Genomic DNA, 15,096 nt, shown 5'->3' with positions numbered 1-15,096 from the left:
TTCCTCTAGTCCTGCTCTTGCCCTGAGCTTCTCTTATTTCTCTTACTCTTTTAATCCTCACCAAGCTCCAGAGTTACTTCCACTTTTTCACTTACACTAAAAACATCAGACTACTTTTCTGTGTCACTCATCTCTTCAAATCTCCCGTTTAAAACTCTAAGAGCCTAGCAATACATCAAAGCTAACGAATGACTGCATAATGCAAAGAGTCTCTCCGGTGATGCCCAAAGGATTGCGGATTTCCATCATGAGTACAAAGGATATTTTCCAGACTACTATCTTCAAATGTGAAGAAGCTCAAGGTATTTTCAGGGAAAGCTGACTGGTGAAAACGTTTCCCTCTGATAAATCTACTTCCTGGGTCTTCCTTCTGCATAAGCTTTGCGTAGTCTAGGACATGGTCTCCAAGGGCTGAGACCTATGGAGATCCTTCTCATCTCAGGGACAGGATTCAAAGCTCTAAATAGCAAAAATTACCACACTATACTATTCACGTGGATCATTAACTTCATAGTACCTGTAGTAGGTAGGTGCTCAATTTGATGAGTTTAATCAAATTGATTATTTCACAAGTCAGTACAGCAAAGTAAGTAATCTCTAAACAAAGTTTAAACATTTTATATCTTAATCATATTAGTAAATTTAAATATCAATTTTGCTTCCCAATACCAATCTACTCTTCACAATTTAGATCACAGTGAAAACTTCATAACTTTTGGGGGGAGGTATCACATATATATCTCTTAAGAATCAGATAAAAGCTACAGATCCTATCTCCAGAAGGCTGTGCATCTTAAGCACACACAATTGTACATGCAATTCCGCGGGGTTATGAAGCCCCTAAAACTTACCCATAAATCATAGGTTAAGAGACCTGATCTAAAAGTAACGAAATATATAAAGTCAGGAAAGGTGAGAGAATGGAAAACAGGACCAAACAAAAGGAAAGTTTGGGAAAGAGGAGGAGGACAGGAAGGTGGAAAAGAGGCAGTGGGGTTCTGGAATTGGTACAGCACTCTGTGGTTCTATACCATACAGCACCCTATCTCATGGATTTCATTTGATCTTTACAGCAACTCATTCATCAAAACAGGTAAATTGGGGCTGCGGCTCAGTAGTAGAGTGCTTGCCTAGCATGTGTGAGGCATTGGGTTCAATTCTCAGCACTATATATAAATAAGTAAAATAAAGATCCATCAACAACTAAAAAAATTTTTTTTAAAAAACAGGTAAATTGTTATGCCCCCTTTCTCCCACCAAACACATACTTTAAGGACACAAAAACTCAAATATGAATTGGTTAAAATAGTTACTCAAAGACAATTGTCAGCATATGGCAGAATCAAGACTCTGAGCCAAACACTTGGGTTATACCCTGACAAACCACTGACTCATAAGCTGAAAATGGAAGAAAGAATAGGAAAAAAGAAGAAGGAAAATAACAAGATACAAAGAGTGAAATAGGAAGCACAGAGCAGAGAGGGAGATGAGGAGGATATAAGTAGAGAAACTAGTGGAAATAGCGACTGTCATGTTAGAAGTTGTGGCAAGAAACTCTGCTCCAACACCTAGCTGCTTATGAAGAGGAAGTGAAAAGTCATCTTCTCAAACATCAAAACCTAGATGATAGCAGGATGCCCACGAGGATAATGAATATAGTAAAAGAAGAGTAACTGAAATGGAACAGGGTAAGGGAAGACATAAACGACAACCCAAAGAGAAGAGAGTGACCCACCAGTGCTATAGGAAGCACCAGGAAATGAAACCTGACGGTGAACGCACAACTAGGAGAATCGTCACACACCCGGCTTCATTAGTTCTGAAGTGGTAGTGGGGGCGGTGGGGCTTATTTACAATTACATTTTTCTAAAATTAAAACTCAAAACAACACTCTTTGCTTCTAGTATTAATGCTCCATTGTTGGTGTGGATTTTTACTTTTTTCTTTTAATTGTGTTAAAATCCTGCTTTGGATGAAGTTAATTTGTAAACATTATTTTATTAATTTTGTTTCTCTTCACACAAAAAGAAAGATGTTTAAATTGTTACACATGGAAATGGTAAAGCAGGTTAAGCCCTAATGGGTTGCTTTGTTGAGAAAAACATTCCCACAGAGTATACTCAAGCAGAACAGGAAAGACTTCATGTTTAAAAAAAAAAAAAAAAAAATCCAGCAAGTAGAAACAAAAGGAACAACATCCCAAAGCTCACACACAACCGCCAAAAGTAAAACTGACTTTCTAGTTCTACTGGACACATCACAGGCTTCAAAAGAGTTTTTGAAAAGTTAGATTAGTCCAGTAGCTGTCCTTCTCCCCAAGGCTACAACTTCCCAAGCGAGGACAGGAAAGCTGGCTTCAGGAGCAGGCTGAGGGTGAGGAGGATGATGTAAGCACAGCTGAATCTAGAGACTTGCTGTACCCCATTCTAGGGTCCCCCAAGTCCTTCCTTAATGCACAAATGATGGTACTGAGGATGTGCTAGGTACCACCAGCAGCCAGGAAAAGGAAAGGCAGATGGGTCGAAGAGATTCATCCTCTCGCCCAAAGAAGTCTTCTGCACAAGTAGGAAGTCAGACATCAGGAAACAACCCTTCATCACAAACAAAAAGACATATCTGGGACAGTAGCAAGGCTAGAGTTTACATGTTCAGACCCATGCATCATGATGAAGAATGAGTGCATTCTGGCAAAATATAAAAGGCTCATAATGGGAGGGAGGAACTGGCCGTAGAACAGCATAGTGGGTAAATGGCACCTGGAGACAGTGTAATGACTTTGCACCTTCCCTCCCGGCACACTGATACCTGCTGCATCAGAATTTACAAGGGTGGAGATCAGAACTGAAAGACATACTTTCTCTACCCATTTTTTTCATGTTCCTGAGAGCTAGACTCTAGAACTTCTATGGACACAGAAACTTACACAACCCTAGGGCAATATTTCTCCAGGTAGAATAAATGCCTGTGAAAGCCTTCTGGATCCTTCACTTAAAATGTGTGAGGTATACTTTTAAAAGCTATTTCTCATGACCAGTTTTACAAAGCACTTTGACATTTAAACATTCAGAACTACTTCCATTCTAAAACGTATTTCCTACCTAGCCCCAAGAAAACCAATCTAAAAAACTGTCCACAAGAGAGAGAAAGAAAACTCCCCAAAGAAGAAACACCTAGGAGGGACACTAATGCCAGTGGAGCCAGATCAGTAAGCAATTTAAGGACTTGGTGGCAACCTTTCAATAGTGTTTAATTTTTAACAGTAAATGTCACCATGAGCACATTTAGCCCTAAAGACACTGTTTTTAAATAGACTCTTTTGAGCAGCTGACAATGGAGAACTATGAGCACAATTTGGAATATCCTAAGCAAAACAAAGATATGTTAAAATTCTGTCTTGATCAATAAGTACAAGTTTTAAGTAGGAAAAAGTAGTGGAGGGGAACAGTTCATTTTGTTTTCTGTTGTGTGTACAGAAATACTGATTTTTAGAGCAGGAAGAATGTACCTGATGTAAAGCCACCTCCAGCATTGGGTTTCTACAGATAAAGAAACAAATCATTTCCTTGAGAAAGGTGTTGCAACACACTGCGATCTCACATCTATCTGGCAAAACTCCAGTCCCTAAGAAGGCTCCACACAGAAAGTTCTCCTAAGAAAGTGGTCCACTCTCACAATGCTGTCTGGGCTATTATGATACAGCCTTTGTAGTTAGGGCAGATTCAGTTTGTGCCAGGCACAAGAGCTCTAAGTACTAAAGAAGAACCTTGGAAATTATCTAGACCAAGAGAAAAAAAAAAAAAAAAAACAACCTAGAAAAGCAAAGGAACCAGGCCAGAGTTTCAAACTAGGTAAAAACAGGTTTCTCTACAGTGGCACTACTGATTTATTTTAGTACTAGATACTTCTTTGTTGTGGGAAGCTGTCCTTTACATTGTGGAATGTACAGCTGCATCTCTGGTCAGTAGCAATCTCCCTGCTCAATACTGACAACAACACTGGGCTTGAAACTGGTATGATTGGTAACCAACTTCTGCCTCCCAACCTGGTGCTCTTTTTATTAACACCATGAATACTTGTTTGCAAATATATATTTTGGAACTAGGAAGAAGAGATGAATACATTAAGCCAATACTAATACTCATTACATGTCAAGTAGTATATTAATGACCTCTTAAAAACGAGTCTTAGAAATGTGAACTGACAGCATTTATCCACCTGTGTATGCCTGACATGAATGTAAACACAAGGACTGGGGATGTAGCTCAGTGATAGAGCATTTGCCTAGCATGCACAAGGCCCTTAGTTCCATCCCCAATACCAACACAGAGTGAGAGTGAGAGACAGACAGAGAGACAGAGACAGAATTAATGAATATAAACATGTACTAGCAAATAGATCTACATAAAGCTGAAACTATGGAATCCTGAGGTTGGGTAAAATACAGTAATGCTACGTTAAATACACTACAAGGAGAAATCTCTACAAATGGTAAACTTTACTACCAGCCTTAGGCAAATTCACTACACATTGTACCTAAATATGGAATCATCTTTTTAAAAAATAGAAACCAAAAGGGACCTCACTGTCAAACAGTTTAATCATCTTATTTTAAGGATCAAATACTCAGTTGAAAGAGCTGAGGTTCCTAAACTACTGAATCGTATTTCTGGTAATACAGATAAGAACACCAGGTTCATAAATAAGTGGGACACACATATTCTAGTACCAGTAGCAGCTTCTGATTTTGGAGTTCCAGTTAGTTAGGTTGTTTAGACATTACCTGTTTCTCTTTTTCCGGTGTTCTCTATTAGAATTTTCTGATTCACTACCACTGCTTGTATTACAGCGTGAGCGTGACCTAAAGACAAAATGAGAAGAGCAAAGGAGAAAACCCAGGATTAAGACAATGAAAAGTGTCAGAAAGGTTCATTTGGTTCTTCTGAGTGAATTTTACAGTAAAGTTACTAATCCAAACATAAAGAACTATCTTATCCCTCTCCTAGTCAGTGCTTCTGACTTCCCTTAGACATCTGAACAAGTCTAGAGCTTAGGGAAACAGCAAGACAGGGGGAAGATGAAAGCAGATTAAGGCAAATGTCATCATGTTCCCAGAAAGGACCACAAAAACCAATCACTTCTAACAAAATGGCCATCACAAAGCTATAAGCCCCTGTGGTAACTAAGTATGGAGGAAAAGTCTCACCACTTCCTACCCCTTATACAAAGAGGGAGGGTATATGTCCTCTGCCCTTGAATTTACACAGGTCCTGTGACTGATATTATCAATAGAATGAGGTGTGAGAGATACTCTGCCAGTTTCAGGACTAGCCCTTAAAAGGACTAGTTGTTTCTGCTTCCTCCCAGACACCATCTAAAAAAGTCCAGTCCAGCCATGTGGAGAGACCACATAGATAGGTCTCAGATCCCCAACCATTCTGCCAAGATCCAATGTGAGACAGAAAGGGCTGCTAGACAACACAGCCTCTGCCACCATCAACCACAGCCTCATGAGACCCTGAGCAAGACCAGCGAAAGAACTGCCTTTCAATCAACAGAATTAGACTATACATAAATATATTATACTATATATATGTAAATACGTATATGTATACATATATGTGTGTGTGTGTATAGCACACACATATAGATAGGGCTATTGTTGCTTTAAACCACCAAGTTTGAGAATGTTTTGTAAAACAGCAATACTTAACCAAGACAGCTCCTCTGAGACACAAAGGAGCAGGAATAAAAAGAGAAATGTCTAAGGATAGAACAGAATGAAAGACGGAGAACTAGTTGAAACCAGTTGGATTTTTAAGTTTTTTTTTTTTTTAATCTCATTTTCGCCTCAACTCTGAGCACTGTTCATCTGCTAGTCCTTTCCCCTCTCCGTGACTCTTCCATTTTTGCCCATTTTCAGTTTTTTACCTCCTCCTTTGCTTTAGATCTGAGTCTTCACCACTGTTATGGGCTTTCCTATGGAAAACAAAAGAAGACATTAAAGAAAACAGAACATTATCAATTGGCTAATGAAAGCATACCAAAGCAGGCTTCACTGCAGTAACTCAAGTCTGTTGTGTGTCTGTTCATTCACCACAGTTAGGTCCCGAAACACAACATATCACCCACTGGCCTTGGAAAGCCGGAACTCTAGAGGGGGCTGCAAATAGTCTACAAATAGCAACGTGTAGCTTATCTCTTAAGTTCCATTCAGCAAATGGTGGTGCAAGTCTGCAATCCTCTAACCAGTCTCCACCATGGCCTAACTGGTATCAGCGCTCATTCAGATCACCTTGTTCAACATCTGGCCTCAAAGTCCTTCTACCTCTTCTCTAAGAACCTCTCCCACCACAACTCAGCAACTCACATTGGGCCATATCACCTGTAGCTACCTCCAAACACTCTGCTCTCTGACCACAACCTACTCTCCTGCCTGTTTATAACTTCCCACTAATTTTCAAACAGCTCTGGGGCGGGGGGGGGGTGGTAATCCTGGTTCAAGTGCAGGCTCCAAAGTCAAACAACCTGAATGTGAATCCCATCTCCTCCACTGATGAGTCGTGTGATCTCAACAAGTTACTTATCTACTGAGAATTTCACTTTTCATAAGCTTCCCATAAAAGGTTGTTATCAGGAGCAAATGAACGAATACATTTAAAATGCAGAGCAGGACCTGGGCGGTTATAAGCACTCTATAAATGTAAGCTGTGATCGTTATTGCTTATTCAACGATTTTCATTCTGCCCTTTCTCTGATCCCAGTAAGGCTGCCTATTGACCTTACCACTTTCTAGTAGCCCTTCACCTTTCTTCATTGTCCTCCTTATTCAGCTTAGATTTCCTAATCCACCACTTCAATAACGTGCTTTTCACTGCATCTTTTTGGCAAAACATCACACGTGGGTAGATCCAACTATCCAGGTTCTCTCCAAATAGTGGGCTGAGAAGTGCAGGAGGGAGCTACACATCTTACTATAACAGAAATCCAATTCATAAATGTCCAGTGGGTCCACCACATGGTCCAATAATCTTACCACCATTTTCAGAATTAAGTAATATGTTTCTGCAAAGCAGTATTAACTCCGTCCCTACCACTCTCTGGCAAATGATACCTCTGCTTCAGCATATGGCTTTTCTTTCTCCTTCTAAAGGAAAAAGTAGCCATCAGATGAGACTCTTTCTTCTTCCTGCTACCAAACTCAAAACTTATCAAAATATTCCAGTTATTTATGAATCTATCCTGACAATTAAGATCAGTCCGTCCATCTTCTTGGGGCAACTCATTGATGCAATATTTTTCATTTTTCTAAAGCTAATAGTTTTTAAATTTTTTTCTTTATTTCTTATATTGTCTGTTTCCTGTGAGTTCCCCTTCACTACATCTCATTTGTTTGTTTCAGTCTCTTGTTTTTCAAGACAGAAGCTACCCTCGTATGCAGTTCATAACAGCTCTCTCCTCCTATCCCAGCATTAGGCAATCAAGAGCCCAGAGCCATCTAGATGGTGCTGAGCATGTTAACTGATAGCTTCGCTGTAACATGAAGCAGCCTGAACCACTTCATCGGGGATCCTTTCAGAGTTTGGATCTCTAGGTATTTTCTCTTGTACTTGTCTATTTCTTACAGTGGGATTTTCTAATCTCATGCTTGGGAGATAAAAGCCTGGCTGCTAGCATTCTGGGAATGAAGAAAGAACGGTCAGAAATAAAGTTGGCTGCTTGGTCTCTCCATTTCCAACACTAGTCTCTTTTAATATTCCACCACAGGATAGTAACTTTACAAGCACAAATGCAATCATGTTATCATACTCCCTTGTAACAACTATTGGTCTAAGGATCAAATTCCTGAACAAGGCCCAGATGGGCTATGAAGTCTCTGGCCCCATCTTTCTCTCTGGACTCATTTATAGCACATTTTTATTCACTCTCAGAGCCTGAGCAATACTGTCTTCTTTTCTTCTCGTGAATGTTCTCTGTTCCCTTCTACCACCTCTGGCTGGCATGATCTTTCCTTTCCTTTTGCTTTTATCTCAGTTCCTGGTTCACATACCCAATTTCAGGAAAACTTTGCCCAACCCCTCAACCCAGAAAACTTCCCCTAACAGTACTAGTTGTACAGGTGTTTGGTTTGTTAAAATCTACCAAGCAGTTACACTGATGACATGTACTTTTCTGTATGCATGCTAAGTTCCAACAAGGTTTTCTTTTTTTAATTCCTCTAAGCATAAGATAACGTACCTTCACATAACATATTAAAGTCACCATTACACATGTTTTTGTATGATTCATAAACTTCTCCTATAACATCTAGTAAACTCTCAAAGGACAATAATTTTGTCTAGTGTTGTTTAGCATACTACCTGGCATACTAAAGGCACTCAATAAAGATTTTAACGTAAAGATGGAAGCTGAGCTATACAAGTATATTGTTCTCCCAGGACAAGTGCTGGTAAGCTCTTCCTAGAATGGGAATGTTGAAACAAGCAAGTCTCAGGGCTTCCATAACCCTGAAAACCATATGAAAATGTTTATATGTACCTTTTCACCCTCCTAGGACTAAACACAATGCTTTATCAGATTCTCAGAGGGTTCGGTGGCCCCAAAAAAGTTAAGGGCCACTGTATAGTAGACTTTGCCAGGATTTGATAGCTTATATACAATTCATGATAAACAAGTGACAAATAAGAAATTTTCATATCTATTGCAAAACATATTTATCTTGGTATCCAAAGCAAAATAGAACTTCCTATTATTAAGTTTAAATTCTTGAGATTCTTCCATGCTGATGACATATCTCAGTTTTAAATGTCAGAGTTAATCCAGCAATGGACAGATCTGTGTCCAGGAGCAAGGTAAATCTGTATGAAGATAAAACAAGACTGACAAGGACAGGGACATTTATAGTGAAAGAAACAGAAAATAATGCACTTTAGCTTTTCTATGCCAACATTCAGCAATGTCTGGTCTTCTCAAAATGAATATACCCAACAGAGACCTTTAAGTGATGTGCAGAATAGAACAGAAGTCTCTACGGATGTTCAGGCAAAGAGATTCTCTTCTCAGTAGTTAAAATGGTCCTTTCCCAGGACTATGCCACTGAAAGGATCCTGTATCCACTTTCTACAATGACTTCTCTGTGTTTCACAGGAAGCCAGAAGAAAATGTATTTCAGTATAGAAGTCGTTAAGTTTGGATTTGGAATTGTATATGGTCCAAATAATTTCAAACAATTTGAATTTTGATATATCTCAGTAAATCTTGGTAAATTTATTTTCAAATGCAGTAAAATCAAAATGACTATTTGTTTAACATGTAATAATTTTATTTAGGGAGTGCTGATAAATTATGCTGATAATTACAGAAGGAAAGCTATTAAAAAATCTCCCCATTGTACAATAACAATATAGTGCTAAGTCCTCAATACATGTAGTCCTCTCCACCACTTACACCCTCACACAAATGTACACACAAATGTACTTAAAATATTTTGCAGTGATGTTGCTTTGATTGTAGTGGTTGTACAAGGTGAACCAACCCTTGGTGTCCAAAGGAGAAAGTTCAGTAAGGGCAAGATAGAACCTTCTTTAAATGATGATTCATTACACCCAACTTTTTCTGACCTACAGACCTGGATTTGTGGCAGATGTGCCACAAAGGACAAGCCGCTGCCATCTCCCTCAGCCTGTTTTCTCAACTACAAAAAGAAGAGGAGAAGCTGGCCAGGTATTTTCATTGGTAATCATTACCACACTGACCCACCTTCCCTTTTCTGTCAAGACTGGAAACTTAGAAATTATATTTTCCCAGACTCCCTTGCCACCTGGGTTCTAGTTAGAGAGGCACTCAGGCAACACTTAAAAGCAGGAGAAAAAGGGAGGTGATTTTGCTTCTGGCAGAAACTGGCATCCACTCCTCCATTCCTGAGAAGGGGGTTCCAGAGCTTTGGCTAGAGGGTGGTACCTTCAGCAATATCAGCAGCAGCACAGGCTCAGGAGGGTCAGTTCAAAGGCAGAAGCAGCTTCTGTATTTTGGACAACACCGGTTTCTCTCCTTGTATTCCACCAGTCCAGGGGCAGTAACAGTAGCTAGATCTCTGGGCTATACCATTCTCCACCTTTGGTGCCTCAAATCCTATTTATACCTTTGTACCAATTCCCTGCATAAAAATCTGTCTACTAGAAATTCTTCATGACTGTATTAAAATGCAAGTTCCCAGAGGGCTATTATCAGGATCAAGTGAGATATTACAGCAAATACTTTGCTCAGTACCTGGAACATAACAGACACTAAACAAACACCAAACATTACCCATCATTTTAGCTTATCACTGTTGGTCTGCTCTAGGTCCCTCTTCTCAGTCCTACTAGGTGAAGGGGATATACTTTTTTTTTTTTTTTTTTTTAACCGTGCTGGGGATTGAACCCAGAGCCTTAGTATGTGCAAGGCAAGCACTCTACCAACTGAGCTATATCCCCAGCCCCAATGTAGACTCTTTTTACTCATCAAAGGGTTTGAAAGAAGTTAGAATCAACTGAAAAAGATGGGAGCAAGAATGGGAAATCAACAATAGAAGGTATTAAACCGGATGACCAACAAGCATGAACAAAAGCATAGGAGAGAGGAGGACTTGGTTTCCAAACCCACAATGCGCATAAAAAGAGTCTTGATGGTTATCTGACATTATGACCTGAACTCTTAAAATAATTATAAAAGTCACTTATGTGACTTTATGTGGAGTGGCCAAAGTAATCCCTCTCAGAAGTAAAAGAAGTTCCATTGGTAAGTCACTTCTAGGGCTTCCTTTCTTGCACCTGTCACATTATTCCACCTGCTTTGCAGAGTTCAAAACTTACAAATGTATAAAAATTAGGCATACATGCACAAATAAAAATCACACAAAGATTCTGACCTTCTGACCTACTATGTAAAAGACAACAGGATTCATTTTCTCTGTGCTGTGAAAGGGTTTCACTGGTGCTTATGTAATGATATCAGTCAGGAGAGCACAGCAATTGGGCTTGGCTAAACACACTTCAACTGTGGCTTTGTTCTCCCAGGTAGAAATATTTAATATATATTATTTATACTATGTAAAATACATGTTACACATATTGTTAGCATAGTACATATAAAACATATTTTTAAAATAGTCAATTAAAATACAGAAAGAAAGTTTCCATAAATATTTTAGAGTTATTTTCTAAAATTCTGGCTGTTTCAGATAAATGTTTCACCATCCCTAGTTTGCATTCTTTTTTTAAACTCCTGTTACCTTGAGAAGATGAACAGTAATAGCATTATGAGAACCACCTGTTATAAAATCACTCCTTGGACCCAAAGCTTTTGCTGAAAACTTCGAACAGAAAGCTGTGCTCAGCTTACCTTCTCCTCATTGGCTGCAGAGAGTCATTGTCACTTCCACAGGAGGGGTTTCGGCGCCGCCCGTAGGGGAACTTTGGTGATTTCGTGCGGTCACTGGGAGAGTTGTAGAGCCCACTGGAGGGAAAGAGGAATGGTCAGCATATCTACTTGGAAGTTTTTGCAAGAACTAAGCAGAAGGGAAAATTATCATTAATGTGTCATTTAGAGTTTGCAGAATGTTATCTCACTCTAAACCATCCTAATGACCTTTCAGATGATTTCTTAATATACATTAGTTCTCCCTTCTGTCTCTTCAGGAAAAAGTTTTCACATGAAGGAACACACTGTTGCCATGTGTGATGGCACACATCTGTAATCCCAGTGACTCGGGAGGATGAGGTGGGAAGATCCCAAGTTCAAGGCCAGACTTGGCAACTCAGCAAAACTCTGTTACAGAATTTAAATTTTAAGAAGGCCTGGAGATGTAGCTCAATGGTAGAGCCCTGGTGGGGTCAATCTCCAGTACCCATCCCTTACCCCTCCCACCCCTGCAAAAAGCAAACTGAAACAAAAACCAAACTATTGATTTCCACTTCAGAAATTCCCACCAGTCATGTTAACTTAGAAATCTGCCAGGGAGGCTGAGGCAGGAGGATGGTGGGTTCAAAGCCAGTCTCAGCAACTTAGAGAGGCACTTAGCAACTCAGCGAGACCCTGTCTCTAAATAAAATATTTAAAAGGACTGGGATGTGGCTTGGTGGTTAAGTGCCCCTGGGTTCAATCCCTGATACAAAAAAAAAAAAAAAAAAAAAAAAGAAAGAAAGAAAAGAAAAGAAATCTCTCAGGAATAACCAATCACACAGCAGTGGGATTCCTTTAGTCAGTGAGCTGAGATTGCTAACCCCATTGTTACTGTACTTTATAAAAACAATTAGTCCCTTTACCTCTGGGGGCCATTTTCTTCCCACGGTGCTTGAGATTTGTTTCTTTGGGTATCAGGGCTGTTTTCATTCTTTACTTTCTTAAAGCTTTAATTTTAAAAAAGATTGGAAAATAAATTAACTACAAAATAAAGGAAGTAAATTCACATACTGATTTCTTTAATCAAATTACTTAACGAATGTTAAGGAGTGTGTGTATGTGTGTTTACTTGTTCATACCTGTGACTCATTCCAAAAAGAACATGAGGTACCCGCCTAAAAAATATATTTCTCCAGCAAGATCCACTGGGTTTCCTCCCCTCATCTAGTTTTACTGCTTTAGGTCAACCAAACACAGGTCCATCATCTGTTCATAAACCTTCAAGTGTCCACCTCAGGACAGGAAGAAAGGACAACAACAAAACCAAGAAGAAAAGCAAGCAGAGGAGGAAGGAAACCTGGGACTCCAGGCTTATGCAGCTGGCACCCCCTGGGCAACACGGGTGCAGACTCCCCAGCTCTGGACTTAGGTCTGAATCTGTGAAGGTCAGGCAGGATCAGGCAGCCCAAACTGACCTTTCCTTAGCTTCCGCTAAATCTTGGCTTCATCCGTCCAGGTCAGAATGACTTTCAAATGCTATTTCCTGACTTAGTATCATCTTTCTGCCCTAAGAATGTAAATATAACTGAGTTGTTATTCAATCCCAACAAATTGTTTTAGAAACACATAGGAAGGGGACTCATCAGAGAGCTTGGTCACCAGCTGGGGTGGAGGGGTGTCACTTCTCACTTCATCAGGAGTCTTACCTCCAGAAAAAGGTAAAGCTTTTTAACTCCTAATGACTTTTAACCCTGGCATTTTGAGGGATCCTAGAATAGGAATATAGCAGAGTTCTTAATACTGACAATTTTTCAGAAGGAAAAAGAAATGAACTTGTACCCTGGCATATTATATCCGTACAGGAATTAACAGACCCCTACAAAGTTTTATAGCCGTTAAGGCACATACCTCATAGTCTTAGCAGAGACCAGGTACATTGTATATAGGAATGATATATTGTTTTTCTAAGGGTTAAAAAAAAAAAATCTGAAGATTCAATTCCCAAAGTAAAAGCTTACCTTTTGAAATGAGAAAAAGTAATAAATGTGGTGGAGATCTAATACAGCAGGAGAAACTGTGCGTGTGTTTAATAAATCAAAGAAAAAGCGAGAAGCGGAGAGTGAAAAAGGTAGGGAGATGAAAGAGGAAATGAGAGAGTAGATTGACATTTTAAAAAAAGAAAGAAAAAGAAATCCCAGGTTAATTCCGTTTTCTCCCTAAGCTATTTCTCACCTGAAGCCTGAGTGGGAACTCGGCGGCCCCTCAGGTGTCACTACTATCCATCAGCAGGAGTGCAGTAGAAAGGGGACTGAACTCTTTTTGCATGCTCTAAAAGACCCAGGATCTGAATTCCAGGAAGATCACTGTTCTGATACTGGGCACACCATAAGCATACCCTGTATGTGCAGAAGAAGCTGACTCCCTGTCCACAAGTGTGAAGTCAACCAGCAGAAACAGTAGCTGGAAGTGTATTCATTCAAAAGTAAAGAATGTGTCATTCCAAAAAGAAAATCTGTAATATCTCAGAATACAAGAAAAGTACATGTAGGTGAACAAAACCCTGGGAGAAAGGGCACAACTCTGAGAATCCTCATATCTTAAAATGATCTTATGGAGAATTATAAACTATATTCCTCAAAGTAGCCACACACTGGCTAAGGGAAGACACCATTATTTACTAACAAAAGATGGAGCCGATGATCTAAGAAATCTCTGCAGGTCACATATCTGTGAGGGTTTGAACTTCTCCATGATGTATGGGGGCAACCTCTGAAGAGAAAGCGAGCCTATGAAAGCTGCTTATTGTATGTCTCTAATGCTACTCCATGAACATAATTGGAAAAAAAAAAGACTCTGAAACAGTGTCTGAAAGGAGAACAAGGCAGATCTTTCAGGAAAACAATCCATGTAATATACTGAGAAGGTTTTTCCACTGGGGAATGCCACTGGGAAAATTGATGCAGAGGACCATGACAACTCTTCATACATATGCAATTGCTGACGTCTGATGCTCTGATGCTTCTAAATGCTATAAGCTCTCTTTCTGGGGCCACAGTTCAGTGCACCACTGTAATGAACACAGTACATTAAACATAAACATCATCTACTTTATTTCGCAAGTCCCTGAGTTAGTCCATTATATCACACCACTTCAAAAAAATCACATGGAATTTTTCACTGTGTTGCCGAGAATGCAGACCACCAGATGATCTGTGAGTTCATCACACAGACAGTAAAAGCATTTTCTACAAAAAGAGAGGAAGGTCCTGATGTTTAATATTTCACTGCCATTTTAAAAAGTGTCTCTGTCTGAGAGACTATATACTGAACCCATGGATCAGAATCAGTTAATTATCAAAGTGAAAAAATTCTTCACCTTGCCAACAAGGACATATGACAGCATATGGTTGTATGTTTCTTTAGTAACTACTGACCTTTTTATTGGTGAAGGTGCAATGATTTTAGTTGTTCCTTCATTTTCTCCATTTTCTAGGTTTGCAGTTATCCGGTTTATGCTGTTTGATCCTATTAGCAAAGGTAAAGAACAAAAGATGGAAGAGAGAAAAGAGACAGAGATAAGGAAAACACAAAGAAGCAGAGAATTATTTTTATTTATTCATTTATTGAGGTACTAGGGATTGAACCCAGGTTTACTCTACCACTGAGCTACATCCCCGTCCTGTTTGTTTATTTATTTATTTATTTATTTATTTTGGT

At 39.4% G+C, this 15,096-nt stretch overlaps 1 protein-coding gene across 3 annotated transcripts in view; it reads right to left on the bottom strand.

Moving 5' to 3' along the window:
- The window catches only part of EPB41L4A (erythrocyte membrane protein band 4.1 like 4A), a 236,437-nt gene that overhangs the window by 22,498 nt on the left and 198,843 nt on the right, over positions 1–15,096 (bottom strand). For 2 of the 3 annotated variants that reach the window (XM_079143527.1, XM_079143525.1), the window contains 5 exons: positions 14,814–14,904; positions 12,303–12,386; positions 11,380–11,493; positions 5,929–5,976; positions 4,781–4,858 (listed from right to left, as the gene is read on the bottom strand). In XM_079143527.1, coding sequence (XP_078999653.1) covers positions 4,781–4,858; positions 5,929–5,976; positions 11,380–11,493; positions 12,303–12,386; positions 14,814–14,904 — 415 coding nt within the window. The remainder of the gene's footprint in view (positions 1–4,780; positions 4,859–5,928; positions 5,977–11,379; positions 11,494–12,302; positions 12,387–14,813; positions 14,905–15,096) is intronic. The other variant, XM_079143526.1, reaches the window with a different exon arrangement.

Source organism: Sciurus vulgaris (assembly GCF_902686455.1).
Source record: "Sciurus vulgaris genome assembly, chromosome: 6".
Lineage (NCBI taxonomy): Eukaryota > Metazoa > Chordata > Mammalia > Rodentia > Sciuridae > Sciurus > Sciurus vulgaris.
This window is presented reverse-complemented; position numbering and strand designations above follow the sequence as displayed.